Genomic DNA, 16,858 nt, shown 5'->3' on the forward strand with positions numbered 1-16,858 from the left:
ACTTTTATTGTAGTGATCTCTGTCCATGTCTACTCCCCTTAAAAGACTGAAAATTCTTTGCAAGGAGAAGCCAACATCCTTTGCCAAAACTAGACATGGCTATTGTTAGATATGAGTTCCAAATTTCTTTTCAAAGAATTAGTATGTCCGTATGTTCAATACTTTGTCTTCCAGTTTTAAACTTCCTCGTAAAGCAAACTTTTTTGATTATCTACTCCACCCTGACTCATTGTGATCACCTGCTCCACCCTAACTCATTCCAATTACCTGCTCCCTGCTCTGTCCTGACTCCAGCCAAAGCACTCACCCTGTCATTCTATTTAAATTAGCCAGTGGGAATTAGTTTAGCCTGTGTGGTCTAACTCTAGCCAATAGGGGAATGACACAGCAGCAGGGGCCATGTGCATCAGGAATAAGAACCCCTTTCCCTCCCTTGTCCAAATGTGAGCTCACCATTGCTCCATCTGTAAGGGTGCACCCTTCTATAGAAGTACCTTGCCTTGCTGAGAATTAAAAGGAAAATTTTATATTCAAGTGCTATTTCTTTTGCGGCATCGAAACTTTATATACATAACACTATTACAGAGACAAAATAAACATTAAACTAAAACCCACAAACGTTTGTATTGATGGATCATTTTGCCAGAGTTTGTTGCATTATAAAATTGTAGTGCAGAAAATATATTGAAAAGATATAAAATAACCTGAAAACGAAAGGGGTGGACCGAACATTTTGGTGCAGAGTTTAGTTCAATATGGGTGTACCTAACCCACAAAAGCAAGTGTTAGGATTTAGGCAGTCTGGGTAGAATGAGAGCCAGTGGATTCCTTTACCTCCACAATCCAGGTAGATGGTCTCATAAAATGACTCAAAAAGCTCTTGATCTTGACTGTGAAGGTGACCAAGATGAATAAATTGGTCCTGCCTTGATCGGATTTGTCTGCAAACAATCTATTTACATAATTTGGTGAGCTGTATAAATTCTTAAAATCCAGTTCATACACCCACAAATTTGCTTTACTCCTACATTAACTCTGCATTAATTCTGGACAGGTGATAATTTGGATACAAAGTGAACCAGGCTATTAGAGGATACTCTAAAACTGCCCTCGAGAGAAGAAAATGGAGGTTAACAAAGCTGGTGATAAATACAGAAGGATGCAGTGATGAATACACGGAGAGAAGCAGAGAGAGTTGGTTAAGAAGTTGGCTGGGTGGGTCCCAGGGGAATAAAACACAACCACCTCAAGGCCTGCAATCTAACCAGGACAAGGAGAAAAGAAAACATTTACATATTAAGACTATATTTAGTAGTATAAATAGTATAGCTTAGTATGGTGAAGAAAAGTAAGCAGGTGAAATGGGAGGGTAGAGACACAATAAGAAAAGCACTTGGGAACATAATGATCATATTATGTCAACATATTTTGAGACAAATTCTTATACCTAGAACAATTAGCATGACTGTGTGTTAGCTGCAATCTCTCTTTGAGATCACCTAATCTGCTTAGTACAGTTTGTCAGCCTGGAACCCCAAACTGAGAGAAGACAGAGGGACTATAAGTATAATGTCAATACAAGTGAATTAGTATTATAACAAAAATTCTTAGGAGACAAGGCTCATTTTCAAGAAAGTACCCCACTTATTTTACATAATATTCAGCATATCATTCCAGTGCAACTAAAGAATTCTGGTAGTGTTGGAATTCACTATAAATGGGAGGTAGATTGTATTATGAAGAATAACATTTAGGGTTGCTACAGCAATTTTTTTCTCCTGGGAATTTACTTATCTTTTACGGCTACTCAGTTATACTTGATTTTATTCATTCACCCATCCATCCATCCATCCATCCATCCATCCATCCATCCATCCATCCAACAATCAGTCCAGGGATCTAGATGCACATATGCATTTAGCTCTGTGAAACAGATGAGGTATCAACTGTGATATTCATAAGGTCCCCTTTTACAGTGTAGAGAGGCGACATATCCAACCTCAGGCAGTGAGTTTCTTGCTGGATCTGGGACTAATGCTCAGTGCTCTGTTCACTTGACTCTACTCTTTATCTTTATCTGGCCTGATTCTCTCTGAAATTTCTCTTGCCAGCCACCAAACCCCTGTGATTCTCCCGGAGATTTCTCTTGCCAGCTACCAAACCCCTATTTTTGGATCAGAAGCAATGGAAAGGATATCCTTTTCCTTGTACGTATCCATGATCATGCTATTCTGGATATCAAAGGTATGGAAAAATGTGGGACTCACTGTTCACGAAGACGGCAAACCTCAGGAAGGACAGGTAGCGTTCCCCTTCGATGGGGTTCCAGCCGACGTCAGGGTATCCTTTGGCCAGAAGCATGGGGCAGCTCTGTAGGCCACAGCCTGCCAAGTAGGTCACCACCTGCCAGAAATAGTACAAAAGTGTTCTCTCACATGCATTAGGATGGGTATTAAAAAACACACTTCAAAAAATAAGAAGTGTTGGCTGAGGATGTGGAGAAGGAGGAACTCTCGTGCACTGCTGGTGAGAATGTAAAATGGTACAGCCACTGTGGAAAATAGTGCTAGAGATCCTCAGAAAATTAAAATCAGAATCAATATCAGAATTAATTAATTCTGATTTAATTAAATTAATTAATTAGTTCTGGCTTAATTAAATCAGATTAATTAAAATCAGAATTAATGATCCAGCAATTCTACTTCTGGGTATATACTCCTAAGTAATTGAAAGCTAAAATGTGGAAGCAGCCCACGTGGCCATTGATGGATGAATGAACGAATAAGCAAAATGTGATATATACGTACAATGGGATATTCAGCCTTCAACAGGAACAGAATTTTGATATATGCTACAATGTGATGAACTTTGAGGACACACGCTAAGTGAAATAAGCCAGTCACAAAACGACAAATACTGTATCGTTCCATTCTTATGAGGTAATTCGAGTAGTAAAACCCATAAAGACAGAAAGTAGAATGGCGGTTGCCAGGGACTTGGGGGAGGGGAGGGAAGAATGGAAGGTTCTTGTGAAATGGGTCTAGAATTTCAGTTTTACAAGATGGAAAGAGTTATGGAGATAGATGGTGGTGACAGTTCAACATTACAAAAGTACTGAATACTGCATATACAGTTAAATACACAGTTAAAAAATTTCAAGATCGTAAAATATGTATTTTGTATATTTTAACAAAATAAAATTTAAAAATAAATCTTACATATAAGAAACAAAAAAAGAACTGCTCAATTTTTTTTTTTCTACTGGATAGCTATAAGGCCTGTGAAATTCTAAGAACTGAAAGGCTTCCATTTCCCCAGAGGCTAGAAAGAGTCTCCAATTCATTTTTTTGTTTCCAAGTAATTAACAAGATTGATTATCATTGTTATGTAGGACCACACCATGTACTGTCAGTTCCTGGTTTTTCCAGTTCTGGCAAGAGGGAGCTGTCGTTTTCAAATAAGCCTAGCTAGCATACCTCTGGGGAGACAACAGTGCAGAAAAAGAAGGGCCCACCGGGGGCCACCCATGTTCATTTGGCCACGGTATTGCAAGGCCACAATATTCAGTCACTGATTGACCCAGAGTGGGCCCTTGAGTAATCAGGGGAATCTACTCTCGTTCTGCATCCACAACAGCTGTCCAAAGTCAAAAGCCACGATGTTAAGGTTGGGATGGCCAGAAAAAGAGATCCTCATCCTTTAAGGACTGGGATTGGTGGTGGTCTGTTTGCTTCCAGGTTACTAGACACTCATCGTGAGATCTCTACGCTAGGATCTTACAGACGATTTTAGATTCTGCTCTACTTTTCAGCAGCTATCACGCAAAAAGCCTGGCAATTACACCTTGTTTAAAATGCAGTTGCTATTCTAATTTCACCTTTCATATTTTATGTATACACAGAGAAGAGGAGAATCCACAGTGCTCCAAAATCCTCAAAGTTAGGGATGGTGTTTTTAAGAATTTTTTTAACCCCCGGGGCCTAGTACATAGTAGCTGTTCAATAAACGTTTGTTCAATGAATCAGTTATTTACTGACGTCAAATATTCTGTTTTGCAAGTATAATAAAAATAAGGCAAAACTCAGCAAGAATCTGTCACCACACTTTTTCCTTCTTAAACCAGTAAAGATAATATTTTGTTTAGAGTTCAGATTTGATTTTGTCTTTAAAATGTCAGGGAAGCATCAATAAGGGCCAGAATTGGGCAGAATTTTCAAGATTGCAGGTGTAGGTATTTCCTAGGCTGCTATAATTGCCCATGAGAGAGAGACTGTGTGTGTGTGTGTGTGTGTGTGTGTGTGTGTGTGTGTGCATGTGTATGTATGCATATGTGTTGGGGTGGGACTACTGTTCAATCCTAAATGATCTAATCTCTGTCGTGATCAATAGAAGGGAGAAATCCCAGCATAGCAGTCCTTTGCTGTTCTTTCCTGTGAACCAAACTTGGGTAATTTCCCGACACTGGACTGAATAAAGTCTATGGCAGTGTGCTAAGCCACCCCAATTACTTGAAAACAGTGTGGCAAACCTCATCCCCTTTACAGATTGTCTCAAGTGCCCATTTCTCCCCTCTCCCAGCTTGCTAGCCTGCATTCATCACATCTGACTTCTTCCAATGGAGGCTCCATGTCTTTGCTGAGCAACATGGTTTCAAAAGATGAACTGGGGCTGAGAATAGAATACCGAGTTCAAAACCTTGTGGTATTGCCTTGTCAAAGAAGACGCATTCAGCTGCTTTTCACACAAGCATGGGTTATCATCACACCACCTGAAACACTGAGCTATTTATTGTCATCTAAATGTATGAATAATAGAGTTTGGCTGAGGTCTCTCCCGCTAGAAGCAGAGACCATGAATAGACACAGCATTGATGGAAGCTCTCATGCAAGGCACTGACAGTGGCGTGGTGCTTGAGTCTTGGTGTGCGTATGTAGGAGTAGCTGGTATCCTTCACAACACAGGCCTATAGGGCCTAACACTTCCCTCTGGTCTGGTCATTTTCACTGACTCCTTTTGCAGCTGGGAGGGCTTATTAAAGTTAACCCTAACTTATATTGACTGGGACTTCTTTTAATAGAATTTTTTTTTTTTTTTTGAGATGGAGTCTCGCTCTGTCACCCAGGCTCCCAGGCTGGAGTGCAGAGGCACGATCACGGCTCACGATAACCTCTGCCTCCCGGGTTCAAACAATTCTCCTGCCTCAGCCTCCTGAGTAGCTGGGACTACAGGCACCCACCACCACTCCTGGCTAATTTTTGCTTTTTAGTAGAGATGGGGTTTCGCCATGTTGGACAGACTGGTCTTGAACTCCTGACCTCAAATGATTCAACTGCCTTGGCCTCCTGAAGTGCTGGGATTACAGGCATGAGTCACCACGTCTACCCTCTTTTCAAAGAATATGAAAAAGCAAGGTTCTTCTATTATGTAATGGGGTTGTTTGATAAATATCATATTTGATAAGGTCAGTAAATAGATTCTTTCCTTGATTCCTGCTTTTAACTTAATGATTTATAAGGGACACATCATTTCCTTATAATGATTTATAAGGAAAATAATGATTTATAAGTCCACTGGAAATATTTACTGAATCTGACAAAATAATAAAAATACTTTTACTTAAATTTATTTGCCACCTCAAAATATTATTCTGAAAGTGTCTCTTTGATATTTCAAAATACTTTAAAGAACAAAATAAAATGACCAACTCGAAGGGAACCCCTCTGTCACGGGCTAAATTGTGTCCCCAAAATTTCACATGTGGAAGCTCTAACCCCCAGTATCCCAGAATGTTTCTGTATTTGGAGATAGGAGCTGTAAAGAGGTGACCAAGTTAAACTGAGTTGTTGGGGTCATGTCCTTAAAGAGGAGGAAATCTGGTCACAGAGAGAGATACCAAGGATACGTGCACACAAAGAAAAGACCACGTGGGGACACGGCAAAACAGTGGCCATCTGCAAGCGGGGAAGGGAAGCCTCCGAAGAAACCAAATCTGCCCACACCTCCATCTTGGACTCTGAGCTTCCAGAACTGTGAGAAAATAAATTTCTGATGTTTATGTCACCCAACCTGTGGCGCTTTGTTATGGCAGCCCCAGCAAAGTCATAGCCTCTCTTACTGCAACAGAAGTTCCTCCCGTTAGAAACATGCTGCATAAACACGGGCGTTTTGTCTGTCTGGTTCATGGTAGGCCCTCTGTAATTATCAGTTGAATGCATTTGAAATGGAATTTACTAACTCAAAAATGTCAATGAATTATTGGTGGGTAATTATCATTTCATCTTAATAGATCAGACATGGTTTTGCAGCTTGGCCAATGATTCTCTGCCAAGGCCTGAAACAGCAGAATCTTCGTGAGCGGTAAATCTATGTGGTCTGTGCGGCTGCCTCAGCTAGAGGAAGGCCATCTGCTGCCATCATCGTTTCATCAAGACATCCCCTCTCTCGTTCCTCACCCTGTCTTCTCTGAGGCAACTCACCTTCACTACATGACAGGAAGAAAAAAATACGTATTTATTTCTCAGTGTTTCCTCTCGGCTTCTCAGACACTACATTTTCCGGGTTTTCTCATCCTCTTTGGCTCCTCCTCATGTTTTTTGTTGGTGCCTTTTCCTCGGTGACTCCCTTAAATATGCTGGCGGTCCTCAGGGCTCTGGCGTGGCTATGCTTCTCTTCTTGCTCCAGACCAGCCGCCGGAGTCACCTCATGTACCCCCAGAGCTTCAGCCGCCCTCTGTGCACTCCCTCTGCAGCTCAGAGAGCTCGCCTGAGATTTGCTGCCACGCAGTCAACTCCCTACTTGGCACTGCCATTTGGGAGCCTCGGGGCTCCTTAAACTTGACAGAACCCAGACTCATGGCCGGCCTCCTCAGATCTGCTTACCTCCTGCACTCCTTAGAGGAAAACACGGGCTGAACTGATATCGAATTCATGGCTGCCACTTGTCCTCTGACAGATAGGTCCCCTGGCTTCAAACACTTCTCACACCCACTGCAGCAACACTAATTGAAGCCAGCACAGGCTTGGGCTTTGATTACCGCATAAACTCTCCGCCTTGCCTCAGGACTTATTTCTGTTCCAATCAGTTCTTCTTACTGAAACTGCGGTGTTTTCTAACATACGAATCGTACCGTGTTGGCCCTTTGCCTAACACTCTCCAGTGGTTTCCACCACTCTTGGCTGTACGGTGACCTCCTATAACAACATGGGTAGGAGCACAGCCTCAGGAGCCCAACGCTCTCTCGACGCCTGGCTGTGCCACTGACTATCCGCACGACGCTGAGGATGCCACCCAATCTCTTTATGCCTCCACTTCCTTGCCCGTAACTGGCAGGCAATAATGAAAGGGCGTGATCTGAGGATCACGTGAGTTCATCTGCGGGAAGCTTTCAGAATAAAACCTGGCAGAGTGCATGGGCATGAATTCCTCTAATACAAACGGTAGCATAAAGTTCAGTTCCTCGCTGCTTCTGCCTCGTTCTTACCACATCCCCCAGGCACTCTGTGCTTCAGTCATACCCAGTCTCCTACTCTGCAGCACGCCATGCTCTCCTCTCAGACACGCAAACATCCCTGGCATTCTTCCCCAACAACGTGGCTGATCAGCTTCTCCTCATCCCTCGGGTCACCACTGTTTCTGAGTGACCTTCCTAATCCCCTAGGCAGGCTCAGGTGCCCTTTTCCGCGTGCTCCCAAACCCCCTACACAATGATGACCTTTGACTTGTCTGTGACTTGCCCATGTCCCTCCTCTCTACATCGTCCCCATCCCCCCATTCCCAGGTTGCTCTTCCCCACACTCAGAAAGTCGCACTGTGAGTCCCGCCGCCCTCCGGTCAAGGACATCACTGAAAGAAAGGGATGGAGAAAAGATGTAGTGAGGCGGCCCCAACCATCGCCACCACCAGGAGCTTCATTTACACTCCCAGCGGAGGGCAGTTCAGTTTGCCTCAGTTGCACATGGAAAGGACTCTGATTATACGGCATTCTGCCATGTCTCTTCCTTCCATAGGTAAATTTATAAATTACACAGAACTTTATTAGAAACCACAGGCATCTGGTGATGTTCCATGTAGACCAATGAGGCTGGGCTTCCACATCCCAACACCAGTGCCCACATATCCATGTCTCTGAAGTTGGCTACCTGTGCTCACAGGAGATCCCTTGGTTGTAATCGTTGTGCTGCTACCGGTTACTCACATTCTTCCACGCTTTCCCTACAAGCCCACCAAGATGAGAATACTGACAGAGACTCCATCCGTGGTCTGCTTATCCTTAGCTTAGCTGCACTACAGGCGGAAGAGAGCAGCACCACACTGCCTCCCCAAGGCCAATTACCTTCTCCAGGTCTGGTTCCTCCAAGCCCAGCGCTAACTCGTTGTTGTCCATCACAGAGGACGCTGCCACATCCAGCGGGGTGGATCCCCTCATCGACGGGGAGGCTGAGGGAGGACGGCAGAATTAGCAAGAAAGGGACAGAGGAAGACACTCGGCACCGAGCTGAGACTGCAGTGCACATAAGCGGACAGGAGAGGGCAGCAAACACATTGAAACCTGGTTTACACGACCGTTCTCCAACCCCACAGTCCACTTGAGTTAAGAACAGCTCTATTAGCTAGCCTTTCTCCCCACATTCATTACCATGAATACGAATTACCAGAAAATCGGTTCACACTACCAGCCCGGACCATGTATTTCCAAGTGCTTTTCTAACACAAAACTTCTTGAGGCCCCCATATCAGATGCCACTTGACCAAAAAAGCCCAGTGGAACTTGGGTATTTCTGGGGCTACCACCTAGAGTTTAAAAATAGCATCAAACAGCATTAGCTCATATAGTTTCACCAGGTCACCAATGTTGTTTTTGACTTGTTTGTTTGGTTCTCAGGCTAGAATTAAGAAAAACTTCATGTGGCATTTTACAAAAAGGTTAGTAGCCTGAGGTTGTATTTGAGAAATAAAAACCCCTGAAACTTCAGTTTTCAAGTGGAAGTATTTGTGTATGCCACAAATTCATTTCGTTTATATCCAGAACAATGAGTAAGACATATGCATTGAGTTGTTTTTCTAGTGGTGGTGGTGGATTTACACTGTTTTCCACGATTGCTCTTGGCCAGTCTGCCTCCCGGCTAAGGAAAGCATTTGCTGGGAGGCTGATGGACAGGTATGCAGCCTGCAGCCAGCCTGCCAAGACGAGATCGGATCCATGACCTTGGTCTCATCAGCACTGCTCCCTGGTCAGTTGAGTGGGTTGGGAAGGGCTGTGCCCCCAGACTATATCTGCAATCCCAGGGGCATTTTGTAAACCATGGGCCACTGGTCCCAAGAGAGATGAGGTAAAACTGTATGACTATGCCAACACTAATCTGTCACCAATGTTGGCTGGTAGCAACATCTCTACTTATGTTGGAGAACGTCGTTGTGGCATCGTTACTTCAGTTGTTGTGGCATCGTTATTTCAGTTGTTTTAAATCAGGCAGGGACTCTTCTAGTATTTACAAATATCACAGCATGCATGTGGCTTCTTTCCCTGTATTTCCTAAGTGGTCAAAGGCAGAGTGGTCAAATCCTTCGAGTTTGAATGTGGAAATTACAAGAAGACTTACACACCTAGGCCAACACTGCTATTCTCCAGAAGATAACTCAGATGCTCAAACATGGCCTTCTGATTTTGCCGGCTAATTCGACAGAAATAGCAAAGGAAACGGCAGCAGCTAGCAACCATCTTTGGAAATGCAATCTGTAGGGAGAAGTAGAAAGTGTCAGAGAAAAGAATCTATCATGAAGCCTTTCTGAAAACTCTGACCTCAGAGTCTTAAATGGGTAAAGTATCGCAAGCTGTGAACACTTGGAAAAATGAACTTTCTCTTTCCCTTTTTTTTTCTCAAGACTGATTCACAGGAGAGACAGAGAGTGGACACCCAAGAAGAGGCTCCCAAAAATACTGAATGATCGTTATAGTTCCTGAAATATCTTTCCTCCAAGAGAAACAGATGTCAAACAAGAATCCGTCATCCTCGGAAGTCACATGAAATTGCATGACCTTTTTCTACCAGGCTATTGTTGTTTCCAAGTAGGAAGGGAGTGGACAGAATTGAGAGAGAGAGAGAGAGGAGAGAAAGAGAGAGAAAGAGAGAGGAGAGAGAGGGGAGAGAGAGACAAAGGAGAGAGACAGAGGACAGAAAGAGAGAAAGGAGGGAGACAGACAGACAGACACAGGTGATCGTAGACACACAAGGCCCACCAGTATATCAAAACCCAAGTGCCCTGGGTCAAGGCTGGCCTCTACCGTTGTGTGAGTCTGAAAGGCATCACTCTCTGAGTCTTCCTGACTACTTTTGTCATTGATAATTGCTCTTCTATGTGATTCCATAGCACTTGTCATTTGTTTCATGCAGTCTAGCATAAAGATGCCATCATACATTCCTGTTGACTGTGCTTGGCTTTCTGCTTAACAAAGTAACCAGTATCTCTAGGTTGGGCCAAATCTTATTTTTGATCCTACAATGCTCAATAAATGGTGGCAGTGTTAACCTTGCTCAGGATCCTAAGACGACCTTGATTTTCTCCTTTAATATTACAGAGGATGCTCTAAGAAATAAGATTCAGAAACATAATCTATCTGCTGGCTAAGGCATCCGGGCACGTGCTCAGGGATCTTCTGGAGAGATTTCACTTTCCCAAGAAATCAGAAGGAAGCCCATGAGGAACATGACCCTGGCTTCTGTTCCTTCTACACACCTGCCCCCCTCCCCAGTAGCGCTGATGAAATGGCACCAGAAACCACCCTTCCTAGGACCCTGGCATTCTAGAATTTCCGACATTTGAAGCCATACCCTATCTACTGCCTGTGGAAGCAGTTTAACTGTGAGGAGGACCCCGGCCCGGCTGGGATAAATGTCCCGTTGTGTCCTATCCCCACTCCTCTCCCTTTACCAACAGGAGATCCCCCTGATGCAGCCTCCTTATGGGGGAGCTGGCAAGGAAACTGGCTCCTTCAGGAGCCCGGCTAACAGAGGAAACAAACACTTCTGGGGAAACACTGCCAGGATCACTACTGAGATCTTGTTCTCCTTTAGCACAGCCTTCTCCTGACTCAGCACAAGGCACACCAGGCTCCTAAGTGGCAGTCAGAGCTATTCCATCTTGGAAAGCGCAGGGTTGCAGAATACGGGAAGTAAACTTAGCAACTGAAGAGCCCAGTGGGATGAATGAAGAGAGTCTCCAAGCTTCAAGAGCTCTTACACAGTGGGATTCCATCCAGCAGCATTACCCCATCGCTTGGCCCCTTCTTGGCACTGTACATGTCCCTCCCTCTCCCTGGAAGAGAAACCGAGGCAAGGGACACCAGCCATGTGGCTCTGAACAAGTCCCCTCATGTGCTCCTGCCTCAAGGGACAAGTTCTGGCTCGGTTCTCCTTTTAGCATTACCTGAGATTTCTCTGTACTCAGCACGTTCACCATTACCTCCATCACCGTCTCGTGCATGCCCAGGACTCTCATGAGGTTGGGATGCTGGTAAAACACCTTGTTGTTCATTATGTCTCTAGGGTAAGGATCAGAGAGAGTCTTCAGCACGTGGTTATTTACAGGTTAGGAAAATTCAGGGATGAGAACACACTAACACGTGAGGGCGTGAAGTAACATGAAAGCGACAGGCTGAACAAAAGAAGAAGAAGGCACTAGGTCAGGTGGAATATATGTGCAGGGCCATTCTAGCTGACAGAAATATTCTGTGCTCCTCTACTTCTAAGTACTTGCTCTTTCTCTTTGAAACATTTCTTTTTTTTTTTTTTGAGACGGAGTCTCACTCTGTTGCTGGGGCTGGAGTGCAGTGGCCGGATCTCAGCTCACTGCAAGCTCCGCCTCCCGGGTTCACGCCATTCTCCTGCCTCAGCCTCCCGAGTAAGCTGGGACTACAGGCGCCCGCCAAATCGCCTGGCTAGTTTTTTGTATTTTTTAGTAGAGACGGGGTTTCACCGTGTTAGCCAGGATGGTCTCGATCTCCTGACCTCGTGATCCGCCCGTCTCGGCCTCCCAAAGTGCTGGGATTACAGGCTTGAGCCACCGCGCCCGGCCGAAACATTTCTTTCTAATGACCTATGAAACATCCCTTGTTTTTCTTTTCTTGTAATAATTTTAGATACCAATGAAGCTTTTGGACAATAGGCTTTAAAAACTCACGACATTAACATGTAAGAACAATTACATCTTTAAGTCATCCAATGTACACTCACAGAGTACAGCTGCAGGCAAGTCAAAATACAGAAAGAGCCTGGTAATTTGCTGTGTACTGCCTTGCTGGGTGGTTACTTTCTGGCTGGCCCATTCCCCTTCTCTTGAGGGTTGCAGGAAACACCACCTGCAAATGCCAGTTTTCACTTCTGCTATGTCTACTACGAAGGCTGGGGGAGATAATAATTCTCTAACTGTATCCTATTCCCATAAAAGTCTCTTCATTTATATAAGATCTCTCTTTGAAAATGAGTTTGACAAATGCATGCATTTCCCCCCCATGGATCCTGAACGTCCCTTTCCTGCACCTTGGTGATGCTCCTTTGGTTTGCTGGCTCAAGGGAGGTAGGATGAAAAGTTAGGGAGGAGGATGTCTGTAGGTCTGGTTCTTGATTCTAATAAAGTAAAACTGTAGGCTGGTTAGTGAATCTTTTTGGACCTTGGTATGCTCAACTGCAAAATAGAAGTGCTACAGTACATAATTAAAGGAAATTCTTTTGACGTCTAAAATGCTATGAATTTGTTTGACTACATGGCTTCTAAGGGAGAGCCATGAGCTACCGTTAAGGGGAAAATTATCTCAATGAAGTAACAAAAATGACTCTAGGCTAGTCCTGAGAAAAGGGAGAGATGAGGTGGCAGTTTTTCAGAGCACTCAGATAATTTCTGTCTTGGGTTGAACACACTGTCCCTTCCTCCAAATGTTTCCATGGGCTCCCTGGGGCTATTTTCAAAAGATTAAAACCCAATAACTGCTCTTCTCCAAGATTCCTCCACACTTCTGTCAGCAATGCCTTTCGCTGCGAGTAGTCGGATCTCTTAGGGTACAAAGGCTACAACCCCAGGAGGAGTGAGACTGGAATCAGGTCACACGAAGATTTAATATGATTTGATTCCACTACATCCGTATATCAAGGTAAGTCAGTTTTCCCACTGAAAGCTCTCTAGAGAGAACGGCACGGAACTGTGAGCCACCTACCCCAACCCGTTGATCATGAGTAACTCCTCTTCCTTGCCCATCCTGACACTGAGGAGGGAGCGGATCTGGCCCAGGGCAGCCAGCAGGTTGATGGTGTCGCTTACAGAGGCATGGCTGATGGTGTAGGTCTTCCGCAGCGCCTGCAGCAGCTCCCCAATGCTGTCATACTGCCTCCGGAGGAGGTTGAACATCATTCGGACCAGCTCTGCATCCTGGATCTGGTCCTCCTGGGCCCAGCATATCATCGTCTGTGAGATGAGCTCCTTCAATGTTGCTGGAAGGACAACAGGAGGGACCCGGACTGTGGCTGTCATGGCTCAGGGAGAGCTGGGTGTTTCAGCCATTTCATGCAAACAGAAGATACATCGTTGGATGAAGTTACAAAATTCTTATTATAGGCAATGTGCAGTGGCTCATGCCTATAATCCTAGCAATCTGGGAGGCTGAGGCTGAAGGACTGCTTTAGTCTAGGAGTTTGAGACCAGCCTGGGCAACAAAGGGAGACCCTGTTGCTTTACAAAAAAAAAAAAAAAAAAAAAAAAAAGGTGGCTGTGGTTGCACACGCCTGTAGTCAGCTGCTCAGGAGGCTGAGGTGGGAGGACTGCTCGAGCCTTGGAGGTTGAGGGTGCAGTAAGCCATGACTGCATCACTGCACTGCAGCCTGGGCACCAGAGTGAGACTCTGTCTCAAAAAAACAAACAAACAAAAAAAATTGTATTTTAAGGGTTGGGTATGACATGCACAGAAGTAGAATATATCATCAAAAGACAAATAAGTCGGCTTTATAATAATAAAAGAATATTCCAATTATGAGTTGAGGGTGTTAACCATTCTGTTTTGATTAAACAACATTTGCATCCATGCTGGGCTGAGAGAACAGCTCTAAAGGCTTTACAATGGGACATCGGACCATCATTCTAGACTCTGAACAGGTTTTTTGCACTCTATCTTTGGCAAGAGTCAGCTGACACTGCATCTTGGACTCCTGTCATAAGCATCAAGAGAATAAAAACCACAACACCTTTGAATTCAGAATTTATTGGGGGCTCATACTGGTTTTACAGAAATTTTACTGTCTATACAAGTAAAGGGAAAGATCACTGAACTGGGACTCAGAACAGCTGTGGAACCTTCAGAGGTCAGACTAAAAAGCCCCTGCAAATTGCTGATTGGCACTGGCGTAGGAGTTAAAGGAGGAAGGGGACCTGCTGGAATGGCTGGGAAAGCACCGCTCACCCCTTCCCATACCATCCACACTTCCAGAAGATGACAGAGGTGAGACATGCTGCTGTTAAATCACAAAGGCATCCTACTCTGGCACTACATATCACAGTCCTACAAGGTATGGATGGCAGGAAGATCCTTAATTCAGGCCAGGCAGAGCCAAGGGGACAATGAAGGTCACTCAGTCAATCAATGAAAGAAAGGGGAGTAAACAGATCAGTGCTTCTGGTAGCCCATGCCATCTCTAAGAGTCGAGGTTTCTACTCCATATCACTACAGATGGCAGATGTCTGCTCTATATACAGTCTTGGCTCATCGTAAGGATATAAAAATAGAACTCAGTTACCAAGCTTTAAAAGAGCCCTAGATGTAAAGGATTAATTTAACTTACTGCTGTGTCTATCAACCCTGTGGGTGTGTTAGATTCAGATAGGAGACATAAACTGAAAACCTTAAAAAAGGACACCCAAGTCAGAGAGAAGCGCAGTTAAAAGACGTTCTTAAGAGATCTCACTGGGCAGGGACTGCCCACTAATACCCGCTAGATTAGATCCTATCTGTATCCTCCAGGGGCAAAGTTATTTAAGGGCTATGCTGGGCTCCTTGTCAGAAGCCTGTTTCCTGAGTCCACATATAAAAGTTCCTGCATCTTCTAGTTAATTCACATGTATAGATTTTGGAGGAGAAACCCTAATTTTATTGTCTGTCATATTATTTTAAAAATCTAGGCCAGGCACGGTGGCTCACGCCTGTAATCCCAGCACTTTGGGAGGCCGAGGTGGGCAGATCATGAGGTCAGGAGATCGAGACCATCCTGGCTAACATGGCGAAACTCCGTCTCCACCAAAAATACAAAAAATTAGGTGGGTGTGGTGGCGGGCACCTGTGGTCCCAGCTACTCGGGAGGCTGAGGCAGGAGAATGGTGTGAACCTGGGAGACAGAGCTTGCAGTGAGCCGAGATCGCGCCACTGCACTCCAGCCTGGGCGACAAAGAGAGACTCCATCTCAAACAAAACAAAACAAAACAAAACAAAACAAAACAAAACAAAAAACCAACTAGTAACAATAGATTTGCACAGAAAAAAAAAAAACAAACGAATAGTAAATGAGAGCACAAAAAAATAATTTAAATTTGCTCTTTTCTTCATGGTATTAGGATGATAGTGCCTGGCTTCCCAGTAGGATTTGTTCGTTGGCCAAAGCCTGCCATAAAACTAAGGCTTTCAGTAGCTGTCTACTTTGCTGGTTCTTGACAAAACTTTGAGATCTTGAAGAAAAGTAACATCCTCCTGATGCTCCGTAACTGTGCTGAGCTGCACCAACCCATCCACAAAAGCGCTGTCCACCCCTTGGTCCTCAAGGAGATAATACAAGGCCTAGTACGGCGACTCTGTGTCAAGTGTGTACTAGTGTCCTTCCATTCAGACTTGCCATTGGACTGAAAGCTAACTTCCTTGATGGAGACAATGTTACTCTCGACCTGCTCTTCTTGTCCAAACTCATCCTCTGATAGTGACAGTCAGCACCAGGACCTTCTTGCTATCATTCTTCATAACTTCAGCTATGAAACTGGGAATTGATGTTAATTCAGAATCCTGTTCTTCAACCTACTGCCCTTGTGAGGGCTCCTCCTCACCATCAGATGTGGGTGAGATGCTACTGATACTATTGAAAGTGACAGAGATCTTTCCTCTGGCAACTTGCCATACTCATTTAGCTTCTGTTCCATTTAAATTCTAGCTCCCAACTTCCAGACCTCTTAGGGAGGGAATGCCTCTTATGCTTCCGGATATCCCTTTCCTCCTTAATTTCATCACTCAGGAATTCAACAGAAGCTTTGTCTCCTTCGGTGTACAGCACACAGCCGCTGTAGCCACAGGCACAGGGCCTAGGAGGCTGCAGGAGGCCAGGCTGCCACGCAGACTCCACACACGTGCACACTGAGCAGCACAAAGGGCCGGGCACAGGACCCAGGTGCTGCTGGAGCAGTGGGGCAGGCTTGGTAGCGCAGAGGGCAGCAACTCTGGAGCCCAGGGCACCAGGCATGCAGCACAACAGAGGCAGCATCAGAGACAATCACAAATACGTATGGATGCACTCTTATTACTTGTGTAGTAAGAATGAAAGCAAGACAAAAATGTAGACCCTTGGACCCAATTTGAGTATTTCTAGTCCTGTCAGTACAGTTTCCTCTAAAACATACACTTTGGCTTGGAAGAGTTATAGTTCTCACGACTAACAAAACAATTCTCTGCAGATGTAATACGTGCTATCACAGTCCCTGCCACGCTTGAAAAGCAATAATCAGATCTGCTGGAATTACTAATCTGCTCAAGGACCATCTTCTTTTCAACGGAGAATTTTACAGAATCATAATAAAACCAAGTACATACTAGTTTCCCTTAACCTGGCTTTCAGATTAATTC

The 16,858-nt window shown here is 44.5% G+C and overlaps 1 protein-coding gene across 1 annotated transcript in view; it reads right to left on the reverse strand.

The window, feature by feature from the left end:
• Positions 1 to 16,858, reverse strand: part of RYR3 (ryanodine receptor 3) — a 404,874-nt gene that overhangs the window by 161,905 nt on the left and 226,111 nt on the right. The window contains exons 39-43 of the mRNA XM_031935734.1: positions 13,208 to 13,481; positions 11,425 to 11,539; positions 9,604 to 9,733; positions 8,333 to 8,436; positions 2,268 to 2,403 (exon numbers count right to left, since the gene is read on the reverse strand). Of these exons, the coding sequence (XP_031791594.1) occupies positions 2,268 to 2,403; positions 8,333 to 8,436; positions 9,604 to 9,733; positions 11,425 to 11,539; positions 13,208 to 13,481 (759 nt within the window). The remainder of the gene's footprint in view (positions 1 to 2,267; positions 2,404 to 8,332; positions 8,437 to 9,603; positions 9,734 to 11,424; positions 11,540 to 13,207; positions 13,482 to 16,858) is intronic.

Source organism: Piliocolobus tephrosceles, chromosome 6 (genome assembly GCF_002776525.5).
Source record: "Piliocolobus tephrosceles isolate RC106 chromosome 6, ASM277652v3, whole genome shotgun sequence".
NCBI classification, from domain to species: Eukaryota; Metazoa; Chordata; class Mammalia; order Primates; family Cercopithecidae; genus Piliocolobus; species Piliocolobus tephrosceles.